The following is a 24,301-nucleotide window of genomic DNA, read 5'->3' as shown; positions in this document are numbered from 1 at the left end:
GCGTCAATTTAAATCAAAAACGCGCTGTTTGATGACCTTCGCCCTTTATCGGTTAACTGTATCACTCATTTGATCAAAAATAACGAATTCTTTAGATATGAAAAGCAGCAATGAGATAGGAACTGCTAGTAGTATGAGAATTAAACTAAAAAAAAAAAACAAAAGATATTCTATTTGTAAAGAAAATTCATGAAACCTGAAGCCGAAAACCCTATATATAAAAATAAATAAGAGGTTTAAATCAAAACCTAACGAACAACCTCCATGAAAATAAAAGTGGATGTTTGGAATTACGAATTATTATATATTTTTCACTACACGACAAACTGGTGTCTAGGACGAGGTCTCCTTTCCGAAAAACAAAAAATAAACTTGAATTTAAAAAAAACATATTGATTAGCTGTTTTTGTAATGCCTTATTCGCCATACTATTGTGACGTCAACTGTCGAAATTTGCCAATTAGTTTAAACGATTGTTTCTGCGACATTTACTTATTAGAGACTAGTAACAGAGATCATGATGGTTTGTCAATATTTTTAATTTGAATGAAAATCGAAACATTACCCACAAATATTAAGACGTTTTCAGCAAAGTATCGATACTGATTTTTTTGGGCTACAAATATTAAGTTTTCAGCAAAGTATCGATACTGAATTTTTTGGCGTTGCCATAATAAGTGTTTGAAATCTGTGCTCAACAATCCTTTGGGGCTGAGCACCGACGACGACATTGTTAAATTCAAAAACTGAAATGAAAACCATTTTAAAACTTTTTGTATTTATCTTATCTCGACGAAAATTATTACACCTTATTTATATACAATAAAAAAACTTCACATTTAAAGTAAAACCAATATAAGTGGTATTAATACTAACGAACTTGGTACTTACAAAATATTATTGAACGAAAATCTGTACAAAATATTTCCGCAACGCTCACAATGGAACCCTAAAAATATACAATAAATATGTATCTTAACCCCTAAAGCTCATATAATAGGCATTTTATCTCTGAGTTATTTTTTTCAACCTACGAAAAAATTAGTTTGGGTAAAAACGGATAAAAATGTTCGCTATTTACACTAAATACAGGCGTTACGTATCCGCGAAAAAAAAACCTTAGTGCATTCTCCCGTCCTTCTTTCTAATAACAGATCTTGTTTCGTAAATTTCAGTCTTCTTTCCTTCGATAATCCAACCAAATTTTGTACACACATAAATTAAACTAAATTCGACGAAACGTCAACTAGTTAACCGTTAACAAACATCTTCGGATATGGCGACGACGTTTCATCGGATTCGGTGAGTAAAGCCAAGAGGAACTGGTTAGAACAGTCCAAGTTTGTCACATGATCGTTAACTGGCGTAACACTAGCCTATGTTCCCATACCACTCCTTTGTCAATATTTTGGTACCATAGAAATGACTGATAACAGGCAAAATGAAAAAAAAAAGATAATCCTTCAACACGAAAAACAAAAAATGTGTGATCTGGAAACTTATTTTTAATATAATTAATAAATATTTAACAATGTCGACATTCCAGATTTCTCAAGGTTCAGTTTATTGACATTTAAAGGGATGACGTCAACTGGCACCGCAGCGCCACCAGTAACGTAACCTAAAAAGGTAGCAAACATTTTATAAGCCCGCCTTATTTTACACACCCATATACAGGCTGTCCCATTTTTAAAGATTTGACGGCGTATCTATCTCCCTTTTTGATCAGTTTAATTAAAGGTGACACAAACAAAAATGTCATAGCCACCTTGGATTTTTAGATACAAGGTTATTGTGGAAATTTTGCATTTTTAGACACTCATTGTAGTTCGTTTATCGAAAAGGTGGTCTGGACAGGGTTCTTTACGTAAGATCCAATGGTGTAATCAAATTCCTTTTGAAACTCGTCTCTCGTTGTTGTTTTTTATAGAATACCCTGTATGCCTTAACACGTAAGAGGTCTTTCAAATACAAAGCATATATCTTTAATTTTTTTTTACGAGTTTTGCTAATACACTTCAGTTATCACACAAGAATGGCATTGATTTCCGCTGTGGCTCATGCTGTCGCAGAATATGACATTTATTAGAAATTGGATATAGGGGGAGTGTATAATGCGCGTTTTTTATGCACACACACACAAATTTATTTTGATAAAAAAATTAAATTTATGATTTGTATTTGAAATAACTCCTATGTGTTTTATATTCTTGCTAATACTAAGCATAATAAAATTATTAAAAAACATATAGTTAGTTCCATTAACCCACTTTATCGAACATTGTTATTGGAAGAAAGTAATGTTGAGAGCGGCAAGTTGATTGATATTCTGCAGAACTAAAGTGTCAAGAATCGTGATCTAGTTAATGGAAAAAAGACACCCATAGAAATATCAAAAAGCAAAAAAACGTATATGCTCAGCAAAAAAAAAAACAATATTTTGACCATGACAAGAAGCGAATTACTTGTCATTTTTGGAGGTCTTCTACTCTCTGAATACGGTAAATAACCAAATAAACACCCATACTATACAAATGAAAACGATGTGCCAAAAAATCAAAAAGCAGGAGACTAAACAGATTTGAAACAATTCGGAGGAATTTACATTATAAAAACAACAGTCAAAACGGCAACCACAATAAATGATATAAACTGCAGCCCCTAATAGAGAAACTTAAAGAAAATAAGGGACAACCCACACGGTTCGGCAGTAAAAACTGGATATATGGAGTTTTGACACTGGGAAAAAATCATTCTCAAAAATAAACATCCTCATTTGGTTTAGATGGTAGTGTCGTATTAGACATGCTTGATATAAGCATATAAGGATTTAAAATCTTCACGGATAATTATTTTACTTCTATAAACTTACTGGACCATCTTTCTGCGTTAGGATACTGTGCCACAAGTACTATTAGAGCTAACAGATTTGATTGACCAAAAAAAGTTTATCAAAGAAAAACGCGGAAGGAATACTTTTTCCAATGGAAAGGCAATAAAGTTGTTACGGCAGCATCCAACTTCGAATCTACTGATATAGAAAAATACTCCTCGCTCCTGCCGAGAGAGTAAATAAAAAATTTTAATTTCCCAATCTAAAATTTTTGAAAGGTATGGGACGGGTTGACAAGCTGGATGGTTTAGTCGCTGTCTACCGAACCAGAATGAGGCAGAAAAAATGGTTCTCCTATCACTTCTATGTACCCGTTTTGAGTGTGTGGCTACTTTTTCAAAAAGTACATCCTTCCCACCAAATGTCTAGTGTTCTATTGAAATTTAGAAGATACATTGCTTTAAGTCTTAATCTAATAAAGGAGAAGCTGCGCCATCATCAATTTATGATGTAAAACTTAATAAAATAAATCATTTACCGGAGTATTCCGAAAATTAAAGAAAATATAAAGTTTACCGAAATTACATCCTAAAAACTGTTTTCCACAATACTATATCGCTTAATAATGTTCAATATTTGTAAAATTATTTTATTTTTTATCTATCCCATATGCGTAACGTTCGATTTAGCGAACATGCAGTTTTCTTGTTAATATTTTTTTTGCAAAAAAAAGTAAAAACATGTTTATTTATCCCTAACTACACCTTAATGAGAAAACAATGAAACTTCCACTTTTATGACTTTATCTACTAATGGTTTAGAAAAAGAAAACACAAGTTTAGTTTTTATATCAAAATTTGTGAGTTTAACATATACGATTATTAAAAATAAATACAGAAAAACTTTATTTTTTATTGACATGCTATCATACCCATGTCAGAAAACAAAAAAAAGTTGCAAAGGGGCGCGGATCGCCGACTTCAAAGCAAAGAATTTGCAATATCACCCTGTATCTAAAAGTAGTAAAAATGTAGCGTTGGGTTATGAAAGCTACAACACGACAGCCTCGTTAATAAGGGAACACGCCGTAAAATCATCAAAAATGAGACGCACTGTACGTAAATTTTGATTTGTTGCTACTTTTTTATTGTTTTTTTTTTGCGATTGGTGAGCATTTGTACTTGTTTCAATGGCTAATTAAAAAAAAAAGTCTGCAACCAGATCTGTACTTCTTTCCTATTAAAGATTCAAGCAGAAAAACAATCTTTAGTGTTATATCAACCATGTGTCGCGCCTTCTAGCGGCCATGATACGAAGTTAAACTGGGTACCCCTACCCCTAACTTGCCTATATTTTAGTTTTAGCTCTGTGAAATTACTCCAACCTCCTAACCGAAGGGCGTAGGTGTTCGGACGCAGATTACGTAGATCATTCAGGGTGGCTGTAGAATATATGCGAGCTATAAGCGGCTTCGGTACCGAAGCGCTTCTTACAAAACGGACACGGAAACCGCGATCCCTCGCACTGGTTCTTCTTGTGGAAATACAAGTGCGACTTGTTAGAGAACGCCTCCCAGCAGCTCGAACACTTGTACGACTTGTCCGCATCGCCCTGCATCATTTGGGGACCCGCCCCGTAACTGCCAGGGTAATTGCCGAAATTCGGACCATAGTTCGCGGAATTGCCGGGGTAGTTGATCAGACCGGCGCCGTAGTTGGGCGAGCTGTTGATGTAATTGGGGGCGGGTCCGCCGTAGTTGTTGTTTTGCGCGGGCGACGCGTGTCGTTCCGGCGCCTTTTTGTGGATGGTGATGTTCGGGTTGTTCTGGACAAGTTTCATGACGTTCGGACTGATTGTCGGTTTTTGATTGGGGTTCTTAGCGATCGGAGTAATCGATACCGCACCGCCGCTGAGCTCCCGCGGCTGCAGGCTCACGCTGTGATTCGACGATGGTTGCTCCCCCTCGTGGATTTCAACCATCGGCTCGAAACTGTCCATTGGCTCTTGTTTGATCTGGCATAAACACGAAATAATGACAGTGTGCACCTTTCGCAAGATTAACTAAACCACTATACTTTATACTAATCCTTTTAAATACCATTAGTCACAATATTCCGATCACTATTATTAAATATCTAGGTTTCAGAGAGGACATCTGTAAATTTAATACAGTCCTACGATTTGTGATGGCACAGTGGGCAATAAAATGGCAGACGGAGTAAAATGGATTGTTCATCTTGTTTCCGCTTGGATGTTGCTCCACCCTAAATATCTATCTGATCAATCCAAGACAGCCGTCACTAACGATGACGATTACTTACTTACTTCCCAGTAAGAGAGACAGAATCCGTTGTACTTGGCATTTATTAAAACTACTCAGAGATGGATTCATGTATATTCTATGTAATAATAGATCAGGGTCTTCCTTAAAGATGTGCGAATATTTAAGTAGGCGAATCTACATGAAATAAACTACTGTCCGAAAACTTTGTCCATGCAATAAAAACTAAAGCATATTTTCCCATATTTCGTTTTGGGTGTTTGGATCTAGACTAAACAGTTATAATTCTGTCATTCTGATTATTATAGAACCCACTTAGGTATCTTTCCGAGGTGAACGGAACGTGGCCCGGGTTAAGACAGTCTGGAGTTATCGAAACCAGGGATAAGTCGAGTCGAGTGTAGCTCCGATAGCCAATGAGCAGTTGGCGATTTTCCCTAGTTTCTCTAGCGGGCCGCGGATCGTTGGGATTCCCTTTAATGATCAATGAAGTGATTAGATTATTCGTTTGTTTTAAGCACTGTGTTATGTGCAATCTTTTAATATTTCCTAGAAGTCTAACCCTATGTCGCCCCGCTCGCCATCAGAACCCGCCACTCCGGGTTTCTATTTGTATTTAATTATTTTTATTATATTATTTGGATTATTTTCTTAAGATCTCCGACATAAAATTTAATTTGCCAAGTAAATCATAATTAGTTTATACTTTTTATAAAACTTTTGGATTCTTCCTGCGTCGGTTTTTGTAGACTGGAACTAGCTAACGTTTCGACAATCATCCTGTTGGCTTCTTCAGAGCTTGAATGAAATTGTTCAGTCAAGTTCTGATGTCCTCTCTGAAACTGTTCACTCAAGTTCTGAAGATGCCAACAGGATGATTGGCAAAACGTTAGCTAGGGTGAGTCAACAAAAACCGACGCAGGAGGAATCCAGAAGTTTTATAAAAAGTATTACAGTAGCTTGTGGAAGTTTCTTTGAAAAATCCATAATTAGTTTGTATTTTCGATGAAACACCTTCATTGTTAGGGCCAAAATTGGAACTGCTACTACCAGAAAATGATCCTTCGTTATATAAAGTGTATTCTCTTTTTCCCAGTATTCTTTTATTATATTCTTTGTACGTCCAATTTTCTTTGGTAACTGTCAACATATACTGCAGTATCATCATAGACTTTGTGGAATAGTGAATTGTGCAATCATATGTTAATAACAAGCTCTATCAAATTTTTGTGCTAAAGATCTTGGTTCGTCTTTAAACACAAATATTAAGCGTCTTGCTTCTGAAGAAGTCATAAAAATAGGCAATATTAAGCTGGTTCTAGACACGAACCAAATTCTAAATGAGATTAAAATATGAAGAGAAGAAGATTATGAAGACAATGAAGATGATTTCAAAATTATTAAAATCATTAAATCACACCAAAACATTTTTGAAGGCGACAATAAATTATTTTTCAAACAAACTAAAAACTTTGAAAGATATAAAATGTAACTCTTATTTTAAATCTTTGTGCATTATTGTTTATATGTTGTTATTTACAAGGATAAGTGTAGAAATCAGCAAAGAGCAGGGCCACACTGCATTTGTCAAACTTACCTGAATAAGGTATATTATTATTCTTATCGTTATTATTATTATTAATTTTAAAGACCTCATTTAGTACCTTTGAAACAGATTTGACAACATTGGAAATGTGGCTAATTCGAACAAATGTGAAAGAAGAATTGGAAAATCTAATGTAATGTTTACCTACGCCTAGGAAAACCTAAGAACATTTAAATCGTCTAAGAAAAATTGATCTTCAGTTTTCACAGAAAAAAGAGCTATGACTAAAATAATCCAATAATCACTTGAAACGCGCAAAAAATAAACCAATTACCACCGTTTACGTTTTGGACTCTAGGTTACTTCGCTTTGAACAATGCAATACTGAAAAAATCCGAAACTTAACCGAGTTTTTATTTTTTTATGGTTCAGTTTAAATTAGATTTTGATAAAGAAAACCAATTACTACATACGACTAGGAACAAAAAACGCCACCACATGTATTTCAAAATTATTAACGAATTGAAAAATAATTAAAATTCATTAATAGCAAAAAAAGAAAGGCGTAAAGCCCTTCCTCTCAATGCGTCAAAATATTTCTCTCCCAACTCACAACTAGTTTCAGTTGTAATGTCTGTCTGTAATGTATAGGCGTTCTCTTCTATTCTAAAATGATATCGGGATCCGATAAACCGAATTGAGATGAAAATAAATGGATATTGTATACTTTCCAGAATCCAGTGATGATGATTAAAAAACGCAACCAGCGTTTTATTGCAATTGTCCAAAATTGAGTTAGGTATAATTGATTTGCAATTAAAGGAATGTCAAAAATGCCATCTTCCCGAACATTTATATTCCTATATTCAATTCCATTTAAACTGAGCGTGGACATCATTGGTGTGACGACGATAGCTTGAATAGCACTAAAGATGTCAGAACAATATTCCCTGATTTAAAATGTCCTTTTACCACAATTTTAAAAAAACGTTAGCATGATTACGACAAAATATCGAAATATTTAACCCCATCGCGTGAACTATAAAAAAGCATGATTATTTCCTCCACCCGAGTAACTTGTCGCATACCCTAGTGTCGCTTTATGCCATAGAGCTACTGGAGGCCTTGTCTAGGGCGAAAATACATGCACACATACATTTTTAAAGGATTCAATATGCGGAAGAACAAATCATTTCAAAACTAGTTTTCAAGCAACCAATAAGATCTCGCGATGTTCAATGATCAACAATGTTGGCGCTGATAGCTCGTCCGTTCGCCTCTAAACTATCAAGTTAAGTGGGTGGGAACGTAACTACTCAAAAATTACCTTGACGTCTTCGAATCGGGGATAATTCATCTGCTGGTGCTGCATCGGAATCCGATGATGTTGCTGCTGCTGGGGGTGGGGCCTCATTTGCAAATGCGGGGAGGGCATGAGCATGCCGGGCAAACCGCCCATGTCGCCCTTGTGAATCCGCATGTGACTGTTTCGCGAATATATCGTCGGGAACGGTGTGCCGCATATGTGACACACGAAACTTTGGGGCTGGTTCGAGGTGGTCCGCTCGTTCAATATCTCTTTGGGTATGTAGACTTCGTCCTATGAATTGTGTCGGTCAGTGTTTTCGGTTTACGCAACAAGTCAAAGTGTCTATATTAAAATTATCCATAGAGTTTTTTTTATTATTATTTTACTTATATTTTCTGCCCTCCCTAAGGTTCTAAAATTTGTTTCCAAATTTAAATTCCCACTTTTTGCGTTTGTGCAGGTATGCTCACTGTGTGGCAATTGGACACTATGTATTGACTGTGTCAATTTTTTTTGTGTCACTTGACAGAAACAATTTTTAAAATACAACGAAATTTATATTTATTATTTCAAAAAAATCTTTTTCCTAAATCATCTTCAAGTGGTTTGCTTCGCCTCGAAACAGGTTTCACACACTTAATTTACCAAACTCTAAGTTATTTAAATTGATAATTTTCCTATAAAGGCTGCCCTTACTTGATTAAACCCGACCAGATCTACTCCGTATCAATTTGAAACAATTTACCACAATGGAGTTTTCCAATAAAAATACCTTTATTACAAATACCTTATTAGAAATATATATACTTTTTAAAAAAAACTAAAAATAAAACTATAACTTCTATCTGTATATTTGAAATCACATGTTTGTTTTTTTTTAGGCTTACATAGTGTCTGATGCGGATTTCTTATTGTAGAAAGGCAATTTCTGATAAACAATAAATAAAAATAATAAATTTTTATTTATAAAAATATGGTAAATAATATTTATTTATTTATATTTATTTATTCTGAGAACTAGAGTCGATATTTTTATTTTGATTTCCCAAACCCCCAAACATCATATTCAAATAATCCTTAAACGGGGTTAAGCATAAATTGGACATTCAAAGGCCTAATAATTTATCATAAATACATATTATTATTAAATAACGATAGATAAGAAAAAAATTTGGAGAGCCAATGATCTTGTGGCAACCAAAATCCAATATGGCCGCGGATCAGGCGTTTTTACGGCAGTATTTCCTCAAAATATGCCTAGATCTCGATAAATGCTTTGGAAAAACAAGTTCAATGCGTGGAAATCACCGTTTAAAAAGAAAATGACGGAAAGTGCAGATTAGTGGGTGTAATATAGAGACATGCGCGGAAAATCATTTACCTTCTCTACGAAAATTTTTACCGTACTGGAACCATTATTTAATAGATATATGAAATATACAGAAAAAACGATTTTTTTATATCGAATACCCTGTATATTTTTTAATCGATGAAAAGCCTATTTGTTTAAAGCAAGTACACTCTTAAACATTTTCAACTATTAGAAAATATACTGTATGTCCTATATAAAAACAAAATTTTCTGCTTATACCTATTACACTGTTAGTTTTAGGTTAAACCATTAAATTTGTATATAGAAACGCAAAAAAATAGAGATTTTTAAAAAACTCCCTCTGAAAGAGTAACAGAGAGTGTAGTAACATTTATCAATTAAAAAGGAGATTTTCCTTTAAAAGTTCCATCGTGTAGACGCTGAAAGGCTTAGACAAACCACACTGATATTATGAAATTACTGAACATTCCACCGCTAGAGTGTAGGCGAAACTATTTTGACATTACTTTACAAAATATGAATGTTACAAATAGGAAGCTATTTAATATTGATTTCAATAGAACTAATTATGGCATTCATTTTGATCTAACTGAAATGTGTGGACAAAAAATGTTGACAGTTTTAATGATTCAAGACCGATAAGTATATTACTGATACTATCAAATGATGGAACACATTGACCAATTTTGCATTTTACCAACGTGCTAATCTAGATTCATGCCAGAATTCAGCTGTACCACTGCTCTCTTAACTGACAATATCATTAATGCGACCGATAAAGGCAAACCCACAGCGTTGACTTTATTAGACTTAAGCAAAGCATGTGAATTTTTTATTATATTGGTTTTCACTCTAATTTTGGTAAATTAATTTTAAACTATTTAGAGGATAGAGTTTTCAGTACATAGAGACAAATGTTGGTCTGTCGCCGCTAACAAAAAACAAATTTGTAGAGTACCACAGGGTTCAATTTTGGGCCCGTTATTATTTTCAATTTACACATGTAATATTAATAGGTGCATTAAACACTGCAATGTGCGCCTATATGCGGACGACACACAAATATATATTTCATTTTTCGCGAATGTCGTAAATATCGCTTAACTTTATATTAACGAGGATTTAAAAAAACTTAAAAACTTAAAAACATTATCAGTGAGCGCATTTAAATATCAATATAAACAGTTTCTTTTAAGTTAATATTATATGAGTAACTTCTTTTTGTTTTTTACAATTTTTTTATAGTGGACATGGTAGCGTACAGCGAGCTTTGTGTAGAGGATTTAGAATTTTAGTGTAATTGGCACTGTGAAAATTAAAAGACATTATATATAGTTTACCTGGGGACTGAACTAGAATCTTATTTAAATTAAATTTCGGCCTCCTTTTTTCTTGTATAGATATTATTATTATTTAATAAAGTGATATAGATGTATCTGGCGATTTTGTGATTTTTTCTATATTTAAGCATAAATTTTCCAATGTTGCCATTATTTGCTGAGTATAACTCATGTTTATTTCAATTTATGTTCTTTAAAAGCCCTCACCGCTAACTAAAATTGTGAAATTTTGGATTTTTTGGGCATGTTACCTTGTAGGTCCCGATCTCTTTGACACAATTCCTTACAGGACGGCCGGCGTTGCTCAAATCCCCGTTGCGCCTCTCGCTGTTCTGCGAGGGAACGGTCGTTTTCGCTAAATTAGGCGATTTCGCGACCGAACCAGGCGGATTCGAGTTGAACTGAATGGTCCGGAAGGTCTGCGGCTGCTGATTGTAGTCGCAGTTCTTGTTGTGAATATTGAACTCGTCCAATTTGAAAAATACCTGAAAATATTATTTACTTTCCTTCATTGTCTAAAAAGATGATACCCATTCACGCAGACATTGCCCAAGTCTACAATTCCAATCAAAATAAATTAAAAGCGTTAATTTTTTAAAATTTATCACAATGAAACGTTTTAATTAATTTAAATAACAAAAAAAATGGAAAGTAATTGAAGAGACCATTTTTGTTTACAATTGATCAGATGATCTAAATTTATTAGAGATAAACCATTGGCGCACCCGTTTTTTCATTACTTAAAATAATTAAGACGCTCTCACGAATACCACTGGTAAAATAAAAACTAGTTTATTTATGTTATACGTTAGTTTTAAGTGACAATAATACCTACCTAATTAGAAGAATTTTTTTAAATTGTTTAAACTCTTTTACTTATTTTTATTCGAACCACTCTGTATATAGAGTGTCCCAGTAAAAGTAACGAGGCAAATTTAAAAAAACAATTATTAAGTAAATTAGGGAAGACCAAATGCTGGAAATTGTTTTCGAGTCTCTGAAATGGAGGAATTCTTATCTGGTGGGCAATCAAATTTATTCATCATTATTCATTTTTTGAAATGGAAATCTCCAACAATTGATCAGGGATTAACGAAAAATACATGGTAATACTAAATATTTGAAAACAGCATGTCAGAACATAGAAATGTCTAACATTCGAAGGAATTGTAAAAAAAGTAATAAACATGAATAATAACATTTACTACTTTGATTTTAAATATCATTTGCCGACATAAATAATAAATTAAAGTTTCATTTGGTAAATTTGAAATAACAAGGCATTAATGAAACAACCCGTAAAGTGATCTTTTTCCCAAAATCTAACTTTGAGTCTTGAATTCTTTTATTTATAAACAAGTCTTTCCCACAGACAGACGCAGCTGTCCAATAAAATAAAAGCACAAAATGTCAAATAAAGATACTTAGTCAGTGGACTAGTTTAAATTATTTTTTACAAGCTAAATCAAATTAAGAAATAATTACAACTTTTTATTACAGTGTCTAAATTGGTATACCCCCTTAAGTGTCGTTTAAAGGCTTCAAACCTCAGAGCAAATAGGTTAAGATCTTTAAACGCGTTCTCTACCCTGTTATAAGTACAGGTACATCTGATAATTGGAGAGCTAGAATAGTCACTCACATTTTAGGTTAGGACAAAGATGTTGACATTATTGGGCTCTCTCTTGACGCAAAAAAACTCGCATCCTTGCATTAATTCTTTTTATAGATGCGTTGTTGCCACAGCGCTGTAATTTCTATACTAGGATGTTGTTGTTGCGTTGCAAGAAGGCAACTTCTATGAACTTTCTTTTCATCCAATGGATTTCTTTTGTAGAATTCTGACGTCTGTCCATTTGCTTTTGTGATGTTCTATCCAAGTGTGCTCTGTAAGACCAGATCTAATTGTTTCTCCACATTGCTGCTATTCTTACATCCCGTGGTCACTTCGTTTCGCCTACGTAAGATTTTTCACACTCGCAGGTCACTTCATTTATACAGTTTTTGTTATCTGTGATGTTCTCTGCTTTTGTTTAGTTGCCCAGAAGCCTACCTTGCTTACATCTTTTATGGGCAATCCTTTTTTGAATAATAAGTGCCTTGAGATCCTGTCAAAACCATTTGACGAATTTTCCACCAGAGATCTTTTCCACTGGTAAAAAAATGTCAAAAGTTTTGTATAGTATGTCATAGAAAAGAGAAAACAGTCCGTCCTGAGAACAGCTCAGTCCATGAGACTGACCCCAGGTAATTTGCCGATTTGAAATCCTGATAATAGTCACCTTTAGTACTGGGGCTGGTCAAATGACTAGTGAGATTCGATCAAAATATTTTAAATAACATCTCGCAATTGTTGAGTGTTATCTATCATTATTTAATATGTACTTTATAATAAATTACTATGCGTTTGTGATGTCCAAATGAACAATTGTCTTTTTTCCTATATTTCATGTATTGCGTATTTGTTTCAAACGGAATGATGTACTAAAACAAATTATTACTTTATAGTACACTTGTGTGGGTGACCGCCATTTGTATTTTCAGTGTCTCCAAGTTTTTGTAACCGTTTTATTTTTGGTTTTAAGAGTAGTTCATTTTTTTAATTGTTGGCGATAAGAAAACAAGCAATGTAGTGTATATGTCATATATGGACGTTATAAAATTATAAAAAATAGTATATCCAAGAAGGGATGAAAAATCACACCTAAACACTATTAATAACTTTCTATCATTTTATGACCAAAACCTAAGTAACGACAATTAAGTGTGATTGAAAAAATCTGTTAATTCTAATAAAAATATATTTTATAATAAAATCTGTTACATTAATATTGCATGTGCCCAAAGCCAAAAAATACAACTTTCTGGTTTAAACGTTAAGTGAAAAAAAAAGTACTTACAATATATAATGATGTGCTCTTTGTTTTAAATCTCTAAAGTGTTTAAATTGTTGTTTAAACATTGAAAATAAAACTTTGTGATGCTTATTTTATTATCTGTTAATTATGATTTGCATGGTTTCCTTTTCAATCTAAATGCAGACAATACTGTTGTTTCAATAAGAATAAGTAATAAAATAGCGTTTTTTTTTCAATTTTGCGAGATCCAGTACGACATTATTAACGTTACTAATTTCGTTTAGTTGAAATAATTTGACCACAAATTGTAAACATGAAATTTTACCCCACCTTGTAACATTTCCTGCAAAAGAACGCCTGGTTGCCGGTTTTCGACTGCGACGCGACAAAATCTTTCGGCTCCTCCTTGATCGTCACGAAGCCTTGCTGAGGATACGCCGGGTTGGGCGGCAAACTGCGTCTCTCGAGTCTCCTCGTCAGCATCGGGTTGGACGATTGACTCGTCGGTGACGCGGTTTCGTAATCCTCCAATCTTATCTGGAAAAGCTACGAGGTTACCAGGGAGCGAAGTTAAAACCTCTGGGAGGCACCTCTCGCGGCGTTTCCGGCATTCCCGGTACGATCCGCTGCACCTTCACCTTCTCCGGATGTATCACCTTCGGTACTATGTTGTTCACTTTGCTGGCAGTGTAAATTTTTTCCGAGATCGGATCGCGTTTGTCCGCGTGCTCCTTGACGTGCTCCTCAAATCTGCCATAAGTCGATAACGAGGTGTTAAATGTTAATATACAGGGTGTTTCAAAAATCACTTCCTAATTTTTAGGTAATTGAATACTTAAAAATAACGTTAGTTTGTACTATTCACAAATCTACTGGATTCCTTATGCGTCGGTTGTTTATAAATTAAACTTGCTGACGTTTCGCCAATCATCCTGTTGGCCTCTTCAGAGCTTAACTTCAACTAGCTCGCATTCAACTTCGTATCTGCTTATATATTTTTGAGGGGGTCTCGGATTATTCATGATAATGATGTTTTATTGGTCCATATAAATGACAAGTCAAAAAGAAATATAAAAAATTATATAAAATACTGTACAAATACAGATTCTTTAAATACTCTTTAAATTCATTTAGGACTTAAAATGCCTCTGTTATCAGTATCGTTTTCAATCTTCATTTAACAGCGGAAAGGTTGGTAGTCTCCCGCAACTCTAGAGGTAATATATTTAAAAGAAGACACTTTCAGGTGATTTTCTATAACTGCAATCAATTTTAATTGATCTCTATTTCTAGTAAGTTTGTTAATTTCCATATTGGTGAAAGGTGAAGACATAAGTCGCGTTTAACATTGTGTGGTTGCTTAAGATATCAATCTAAGTGGGTAGAATAGTAAAAAGTATTTTAAAGAGTTTAAATGGCTAAGAAAATCTTGGAGGGATTTTTGACCATAAGGCCAGATAACAAAATGGCGAATTCATAGCTGTTCCCGACGTTTGTTTATAAATTTAACTGTTACAAGAAAAATATGTACCAGTCAAGCATTTTTCAATTAAGATGAGAAAGCTTGGTTCCAGATTCTCCAGTTGCCGAACACAATCACGAACCCGTACATCAAATCTTATTCAATAAAACTAAAATTTTTGCAAGTAATCAATTTTTCTACTAAAGAAAAATCCGCGTATCCATGGAAATCTATAAGCAAAGAACAATCTTAACCACGACTCAGGAATTTACCTTTCACCAATTTGGGAATCAGTTATCCGAGACATTTAGCTCCTCCCCCCAACAATATATAAGCAGGTACAGAGTACAATGCGAGCCAGTTTCAGTTAAGCTGAAGAAAAAGTCAACAAGAAAAGTCGGCAAGATTTGTAAATAATATTACAGTAGCCTGTGGAAGTTTCTTTGAAAAATCAGTGTCAGTTTGGTTAATAAACATGTTTTTGAAATCGATCACCAGCAATTTTTGCTTTAAACAAAAGTACCATTCTTAAGGAAAACTGTATGTACTTATGTGACTGTGAAGTTTACGGGCAAAATAAGCGTCTATGGCGACACTTCTGCATAAAATATTAAAATATTATTTTTTAATTTTGTCAGAAAGTATTTGTCACGTAAATTTGATTTAGATATCTTAAACTGTTTCAGAAATAATTAAACAAAAATTTTTACGACCCCTTTTATGGAGCTGTATCAATCTAATGTTATCTTTTAATATTCTTTTTGCCCTACAAATAAGTGAAAAATTTTTTGAAACACCCTGTACGGAACATGCTCTTATACAGACAATGGAAATTATAGTTTATTCAAGTTGAAGTTAAGTTATTTTTTAATTCCCAAATTTGTGAAAACTGGACATGTGCTTATCCTACTTTACACCCAGAGTAACACCTAATTAAAAAAAAAACATTCCATATGGGTCGTTGACAAACAAATTGGAAATTACTACACATTTTTTCCTTGAAATAATTCAATAATAAGTCATTGTTTCGTCTTTCAATGAGTTTCTCTGAGTATTTATTCCGTAAAAAAAGAACTTCATGAGCACAACAATCACTATTCTATTTCAAAAAATTGACTTGCCACGCCCAAATGGTTGTCGCCAAAAACGGGACATAAAATGTGAAAATTCAGAGAATTGAAACTGTAAGTTTAACTAAAAAATAAAACACTACAACTTAATTAAGATTAATTTTCGTTTGTGTTGGCGCTATAATTAGTAGCAGTAGTACTAATAATAAATTTGATAAATTATAATAATATTTAAATGCGTTTAGCATATGTTGGTTCCGAAAATATATTTATTTAGTTTCCTCTGGATATATTGTGCTAGATAGTATAAAAAAAACGAACATATATAATAAAACTAACAATATGCCAAAACCACCTGTTTAGAGTACTTTTTAGAATCTAGAGGATCATCATAATCCTCTGTCAAATTTTGCTTCTCAAAAAAATAGTGCTTCTTTTTCTTTCTTATTCTATTAGTTAAAAAGCATCCGCAATGAGGGTAAGACAGTTTAGTGGTTATTATTTTGTATAAGCTAGTCTTTTGTCTTGTATATCAAGCAATAGCAAATGGTTTTTAAAATTTAGTGTTTTTTTTTTAATTATTATAAAGTTCACTCTCCCAGTATTGTTAATTTTGTTCTATTTCAAATGCTTTCATATTAAAAGAATTATTCAGATTTTTGCTAGAAAAGTAAAAATGCTGACAATTTAAAACTATTCTTCTGATGGGTTCATTTGAACTACTTAAATTTAAGTCAAGGTTTGTTTTTTTCATTGAGAATATTATTTTTTTTTAATTTTTCTAAAACTTAATTAATCTATTAATGACCAAATATACATGAACCAGAATTTTGTTAAAAAGACAATAAAAAAAAGTTTCATAGAACAAAGCTATTTTACCGATGGGTTCATCTGAACTACCTCTTCCATAATTTTTTAAAAAAGGACCTGCCCATATTTAATAATTTTAATTTCTCAAAACTAAAATATTTTTATGGCGATGGTGGATTATTTTTTTTACCGCTAATTCAATATCACCAAATTTGGTATGTATTCACCAGCTGAGTGACCAGGGATCACAGCTTTCTTAAATTGATTTCGGGTCAAACTTCTTGAAGCAATGAGCAAGTAAAACACATTTTTGTGTAAACGCAGGGTGTAGTAAACACCAATCCACAATTTTATATTTTAGAATATTGCACAATTTTTTGTTATATCCTTTAAAACCCACTGATAATAATACAGTGAATGTTCTATATAAGCAACTTTTTTTAGTTCAACTGTTCTATATAAGCAACTTAGTTTTTTGAAGCTAAATATATGAGTTAAATGTAGGTCAATTCAGAAGTAAAATCAGCTGTTCCCAACAACGTAACCGCAAATTGTAAAAAATTCTTATTTAATGATTGTAATTTCGCACCTACTGAAATTATGGAACGAGCCAGGCAAGTCATCCATTTAACCTTGAATGAAATCCTGAAGTAGAAAATGAAGTTGAAGAAACTGAAAAAACGTAGCATGACTCTAATAAAATGATGTTATAAATTCTTTTAATTTAGTGATGGAATGGCCAAAAGAAAATTACTTACCCTACAATGAGGTTCTTTTGTTACAAAACTATCATGAACGAATATATGTATTTTTTTTTGTCTGTTTTAGCATTTAGTGCTGAACTAAACCAAGATTTATTAAAATTTGATTGTTTAATTTTTTGTTTGAAATATATTAAATATGTTTTATTTTGCAAAATTAAACTGAATTTATTTATTCTACACACTTTCGTTGGTAAAAGAAATATAAGTGAAAATATTTTCCAGACTGTAAGTATTTTTATACTCTTTTTTTTCCTATAAGCAACTTTTTTTTATTAAAATTGGTTCAAATCAGGTGCTTATTATTATTATGCCAACTTTTAAATGTTGGTTGAAGATTTTCTTGCCTAGAAAAATAGGTGCAAATGGAGAACTGTTTTTGTTTTTAAAATAGTCATTTAATTAAAATTAATTAAGATTAAATAGTAAAATAATTAATTATATAAAAATCTTACCGATGTCGTTGCTTGTTAAACCGCATCCCGCAATGCCGGCACGTGTAATGGCAAGCCAAGGAAAAGTAATGGCTCTCGATGGCCCAATTGTCCTTGAAACAGTACCGGCACAGGGTGCAGAACCGTTTGGTCTGCCCGCCGACCCTCATGCACTGATAGAAAGCCTTCCTCTCTTCTTTCGTGTAGTCCCCGAGGTAGACTCCGTTTACCATGGGTTTCATGTCGACCAAAACGATTTGGTCGGGCTTGGTGCCGTCCCACGTGGGATTAGATTTCGGTGCTAGCAAATTAGCATCCTCGACTATCGGGGCCTCCTCCGTTTCCTCCACGACCATGTCATCTTCTTCGTAACCGTTTTCGTCGAAATAAGTGAGCCACTTGTTTCGAATAGGCGCGTCCGGATGGGTGTCTGGCCAGGGGGTCGGGTTATCTATTTTTTCTTCGATTTCGACGTCGATATGGCAAGGCTCATGCAACGACAACAACTTCACGTTCTGGAAAGTTCTGCCGCAAACGTTGCATTTGGTCGCGCTAGACCTTTCTGTATAGTGTTCCGGAACATAGTCAGGGACGTTTTGGACGTTGATACAATTTAAGGCGATTTGTAAAAGACTTAAAGGCTCATATCTGAAAATAGAAAAAAAATCACATACACGCATAGAACGACAAGAAAATTTGTGCACGAGGTAAAAATAAGTTAGCAATACAGAGGACATCCATATATGTGGCTGTAATTTATGGAGAACAATTTTTTTGTCTTTTTTGTCTTCGAGGATCTAATCTTTCAAGTTGTCCATGAAGACCTCCGGTATAAGTCCTACGTTATGCGCAAAGGGCAGTTAATATCGGCACAAACTCGGAAGAGACAAGACACAAGATAGGATGGCTGAAAATTTTTATCACCACATCACCCAAAACTTATGGCAACCTAGTTCTCTAGATCTTAATCCCCTTGATTATTACGTATGGAGCTCAGTTGGGCAAGAGACCAATAAACATTCCCCTAACAATATTTCATCGCTGAAGGATGCTGGAAAGATAACTTGATTCGGGCATGCAATTTTATTGAATGATTATATAGTCTAAGAGTCAATTAAATTAACGTTATGAAAAAAATTCATGCAATTATAATAGATTTTGCAACAAGAATCTTAAGGTTTGTGATCTTTGACACCGTGGATCATCATGCAGAAAACAATCACAATAAGTCAGAGGGTACCACAGAGCTCCATTCTGGGACCTATCCTATTTGTGTTGCATGTGAATAGTTTGGCGGTCCAATTTCTGTTGGGTTTAGTGTTTCAGTTTGCACATTTTGGGTTGTTTTGGTATGACAGAACGGATGAAATACTGGTGCTTGTAGAGAAATTTAGACGATTCCAATGACGCATCATATGAAATTCGTGGGACTCTATACAGACCCAATCAAAACCGGGAAATATATGTGGACTTGTCCGAAAGTTGAAGGAGATTGTTTCACTCAAAATAATTAAACTTTTTTATCATGGTCTTGGCCAATCCACTATAAGATATGGGGGTCTTCCAGAAAAATAATTATAAATTAAAATAATAACACTTCCATCATTATATTTTGGATCATTAGTTATGTAAAAAAATATACATTTATTTCCTGAGAACAAAGATTTATATGCTGATGACATAATTCTACTCTCTTTGAAAAATGAACATTCTTTATGGCAATTAAAGCACACAGAATATTGCCTAGCACATCAAAGCACTGAAAATTATTAACACTTATAAAAAGCATGTTTATCAATGGTCGCACACTCAATGTTTCTGATTCTTAAAGCTATTTCAATTTTTTTTTATTAATAGTCTGCATGCATTTTATTATATTGATATATCTGCAATAAAGAATATTATTATTGTGATTATTATTATATCGATAAAAGCCTTGGGGGTATACTTTCAGTCAAACATGAAATGCAACCTACCATTTTATTAATATCACGACCAATGCGTACCAATGGCTACTTAACAAGGAATGCCAATGATGTATGGAACTCTTGACTTCAAAACGTACTAAAAGGATTTTTAGGACATCTGTACCTGAGTAGGTATATATATTTATAATCCAATAGAAAACATTTTTGCTAAGTGATAGACCTTGAAAGGGCTAGTTTATGGATACTCTAAGTTTGCATGCTTTGCTGATGATATTAAACTGCATAAGGTGATTAAAACTCTCTCTGATTATTGGGAACTACAATCACATTTAAATAATTTTACCAAATACTGTGAAATAAACAAATTAAAAGTTAATACCAATAAGTGCTTCCAAATAAACTTTTCTAGGTTCAAAAATAACATTGATTTTAGTTACAGCCTAAATAATGTACTTCTTGAAAAAAGGCCCATGTCAAGGATCTCGGGGTAACTATAGTCTTCAAGTTATTGTTTGAGAAACTTAAATCTGTGGTTCTTTTACATAGCAAAATTGTCAAAAAAAGTTTATACCTTATTTTGAGTTCAAAATCTATCCAAACCTAAATTACCTTGGGTTTGAAGAAAGACTTATTCGCCTTTAATTAATAAAACTGAGCTAAAGGTTGTATTACTAGTAATTTACTTTATTGTAACTTTTTAAATACGAATTATGCAGTAAACTCTCCACTCACTCAAATGCAAAATAACTACAATCACTAATTTTACTAAAAAACGTTAATTTGGTCAGGGCCAGATTAGATCCTCTTCAGATTGTTAATTTCCTGTTCTTTTTCTTTTGTTTGCTTAATTTGTTAAATTTTAATGCAAACCTTTTCCTAATTATTATGTAGGAATAGTAATCGAATATTTATGTTTGTATATTACACGTTGAGTGAGGAAATAAATAACTGTTGTTGGTTTTAATGTTATTAAAATTAACTAAAGAATAATCAATAACAACGTATTTAGAGTAGAAGTTCCTGATAACTGTTTGATTATTTCCACACTCAACAGAATGACAACACATATGTGTAATATTTTTGCATAAAAACTTGTTATTTTCCCTTCAGCAGTATATAAGTGTTACCTTTATATGTTTATGTTTATGGTTACTGTTTTTATTTGTCAACAAATTAAACAAGAAAATAAAAAATAAAAGAAACACTCACATAACATCGGGCTCATCCTTGAATAATTCCTCAAAGTTGACTTCAGGAACCTTCACTTCTGGTGCACCTTTTGCGTTCTCCTCCTCATTTTCGACGGATTCACCATTCCCTGCGGTTTCTTTAACCCCAGGGATATCACCTATCGGTGACGATCCTTCGGTATGTGTTTTTTGTTCTCCCAAGACTCCTACAGAAAAAAATACTTTATCGCTATATTCGCACGAGGTTTGAGGAGCGCACCATCGCTGTCAATTTTCCTGCGTTTTGCGTGTCTCTCTTCACCAGACTCGTCGGTCTCGATATCACTGTTCATATCGAAACCGTACTGGGAAGTGTTGTCGTCTTCCGTATTCCTCGTGAATTCCGTAAGACTACTGCACAAGGAATCCTCCAATTCCTGATAAATCGGTTGTATTTTCCTTTTACGGAGAACTTTTTCAGATTCACTGTCGGCTGTTTTCCCAAAAAAGAAAAATCGGCACATTAAATTAAATCAAAGCTTTATTTGACGTTTCCAAATGAAAAGTATTTTTTGATAGGTCGTCTTGATTTAAAAATCATTAAACTTTATCTCGCTGTTCATTAAATCTTTCACGCAATGGAAAGATTTTTTTAAATTAAGAAACATAAAACAAAAAAAAAATTTTTAGGTCATTGCATGTTTTTCCTTTAAATTTAATTAGGTCGAATAATAGGGGCAGTCCAATTCAATTTTTATAATAGTAATAATTCCATAATATTTGATTTGTCTAATATCTAAGATCTTTCTAATGGTTGGCTTTTGAGCGAAAGTTTATATAGCAACCTACCCTTTATTTTAAACAAGCGAATAGTTTAAATTTCTCGTAATTGTTATAAAACGCCCTGTACGTGTGTGTGTGTTGTTAAAACTCCCAGTTTATTAAAGTGTTTGTTTTTCAATATGTTAACCTCTTTTTGACATTTTCATGTCAATATGAGCTTCAAATGAATGTTTGAAATCAAAGTAAACTTCCGGGAACCTTATATGCTGAATATTATTTTTATTGTGATTTTTTAACCATTTAAAAACCAACAAACCATTCATCCAAGTCTGATAAACCCTTGCCCACTGCTGTATACAAAGCTTTATTGTCATAATTCTTTTCCGCTTAGCACAATTCATTTTTTACACACCAGCCGCCCATCCATCTTTAAAGCGCAACACTTCGCATGTGCCTTAGTCTGCATCAACGCCATAAACAGCCCTTAGATAAAGAGTGAACATTTTAAATTACTTTTGTTGGCTCACATACGACAAAATAGGATAAGAATCACACAAAACATATTTTCACAACAACACAAGCAATAAGCAACAAACTAACCTGTAATGACTCTGTTTTTCCTTAAAGAGTCTGCAATAATTTTGTGCAAATCTGTGCACAATTCGACTTCACCATTCACTGTACTAGCATCCAGAATCGACTGTTTGCAGTTCACACATAAAATTGATATATCATCAGTAGAAGTGCCTTTGTCTTTAAGCTCATCATCTTCCTCTTCATCATCATCACCATCCCCGATCTACATTAAAAAAAATTGAGTACAAGTAAATTTTCTCCAGAATCAGTTCAAGGCCAACATTTCAAAGCAATCTTTCACATTTTTACAAAAAAAGACAAGAATTTCGTATGTTGACGTAATGGAACAACAAACAACTTTAATGCAACTCACTTTATTTCCAGTACAGCCTAAATAAAGTTGAATATCCTTGTTTGTCACATCACCATTACTTTTAAGTTCGTCCACGTATTTTTCTTGGGTTTTCCTACACGTTTTCTTGAAAACACTTAATGTTTGAAGCGTCTCAACGCAAGTCTCGCAAACTTGCTTCGATAAAGGATCGGATTTATATATCTAACAAAATTCAATTAAAATGTTAGGTTATATTTTTATTAACTCTTATTTAAGTGAAAAACTTACAACAATCGGTAGATTTTCTTTAATTAATCTGATTATTTCATAGCCATCCTCGTTGTCTTCAAATATACCAAACATTTTCTCACCCGATTGATCACACAACCTGCACATATCCAACATTGGGTCAACATTTTCGACCGGTTCGTCCATTTCCGTTGCGCTATCGTCTTTATCGACACTCATTTTAAAATATTTAACAGTTTAAATCACGAAAAACGACAAACTATAAACAAATTTCCCGACATAAATACACCCAAGTTACAGCCGACAGAATACATCCGCCATGTTTGTTCTCCTGTGTATGCTTCACGCTGGAGTATCCGCTCTATAGAACCTCCTACCCAGAATTTTATTTGCCCTAGAGGATTTAATTACAATCTGCAATCCAAATTTAGTTCGAAAACAACAAAATCGCACCACAAAATCAACGCACGACAAATTAAAACCGTCACACAATGAAGATATGCAGCCTGTGTGCAGCTGCTTTCCACAGGTAAGATGATTCTGATCCAAACTGGTACGTAGAATGCAGTGGTACCGTGAAATATGATGAAAGCGGGCAAGTTGATCGATAAAGCAGCAGAGTTTGCGTTGAGTCGACGATTCTACGTTCCCCTTTCGAAGGAAAAGAGGTCTTTCAATCGTCGGAGGGAGCAGTCTGAGAGAAACTTGGCCTGCTTGTCCCTGTGTAACTATCGATCGTAGTCGAACTGGCTGTGAGAAAACAGCGAGGTAATCTTTTGATGAGGGCCCACTTGATTCTTTTGTCGATTCGCTTTGACCACGGCCTCCTTTGTTTCGTGGAGTCGTTTTGGTTCTTTTGGAAACTTCCTTGCATATGCAGAAAGGGAAGAGCGTTGTTATGAACGAAATCGGGATTTAATTAACGGTACTCCACGTTATTCGCGTTTCCGTTTTAATTGACTGTTCGGCGGCGGATCAGAGAATTTGCATTTTTATGCGGTTAATATTTGGCTTTGCGTGTCTATGTTGTTTTGGTAGAACGCTAGGTAGATTAAAAGATGCCAATCAATTACTGTGAACAGCGTAAGCAGATTTTCTTTTTTTTGGAACTGTTTTCTTTCTTGCTTTTTTGGAATATCACAGGCTTTTCCGGTTTGAATAAATGCTTATGTTTCTGGAAAAGGTTGAAGTATCAGTGAAGAGGATTTTATGCTAATTTTCTAGA

The 24,301-nt window shown here is 33.7% G+C and overlaps 1 protein-coding gene across 1 annotated transcript; it reads right to left on the bottom strand.

Annotated features, from left to right (window-relative positions):
- Positions 1–759: 759 nt before the first annotated feature.
- On the bottom strand, positions 760–23,814 carry LOC132707430 (uncharacterized). The gene is made up of 11 exons (XM_060679290.1): positions 23,116–23,814; positions 22,867–23,049; positions 22,518–22,716; positions 21,415–21,627; positions 21,175–21,361; positions 18,059–18,685; positions 14,091–14,250; positions 13,831–14,037; positions 10,894–11,127; positions 7,988–8,260; positions 760–4,846 (listed from the first exon to the last, which is right to left on the bottom strand). The coding sequence occupies exons 1-11, from the start codon at positions 23,293–23,295 to the stop codon at positions 4,262–4,264; spliced, it is 3,048 nt and encodes a 1,015-aa protein (XP_060535273.1). The 5' UTR covers positions 23,296–23,814; the 3' UTR covers positions 760–4,261.
- Between the last annotated feature and the right edge of the window lie 487 nt (positions 23,815–24,301).

This window comes from Cylas formicarius, unplaced genomic scaffold (genome assembly GCF_029955315.1).
Source record: "Cylas formicarius isolate icCylForm1 unplaced genomic scaffold, icCylForm1.1 PGA_scaffold_9__14_contigs__length_23061073, whole genome shotgun sequence".
Lineage (NCBI taxonomy): Eukaryota > Metazoa > Arthropoda > Insecta > Coleoptera > Brentidae > Cylas > Cylas formicarius.
Note: the sequence above shows the minus strand (reverse complement) of the source record. Positions and strands in the feature narration are given on the sequence as shown.

Bases quoted from the DNA above. Each gene is read 5' to 3' on its own strand.
- LOC132707430 (XM_060679290.1), bottom strand. From the start codon at position 23,295: ATGAGTGTCGATAAAGACGATAGCGCAACGGAAATGGACGAACCGGTC. The intron at 14,251-18,058 runs GTAAGATTTTTA...GACTTATGGCAG, and splicing joins TTTAACAAGCAACGACATCG to ATTTGAGGAGCACGTCAAGG. The intron at 11,128-13,830 runs GTGGGGTAAAAT...TAATATTTTCAG, and splicing joins TTTGCAGGAAATGTTACAAG to GTATTTTTCAAATTGGACGA.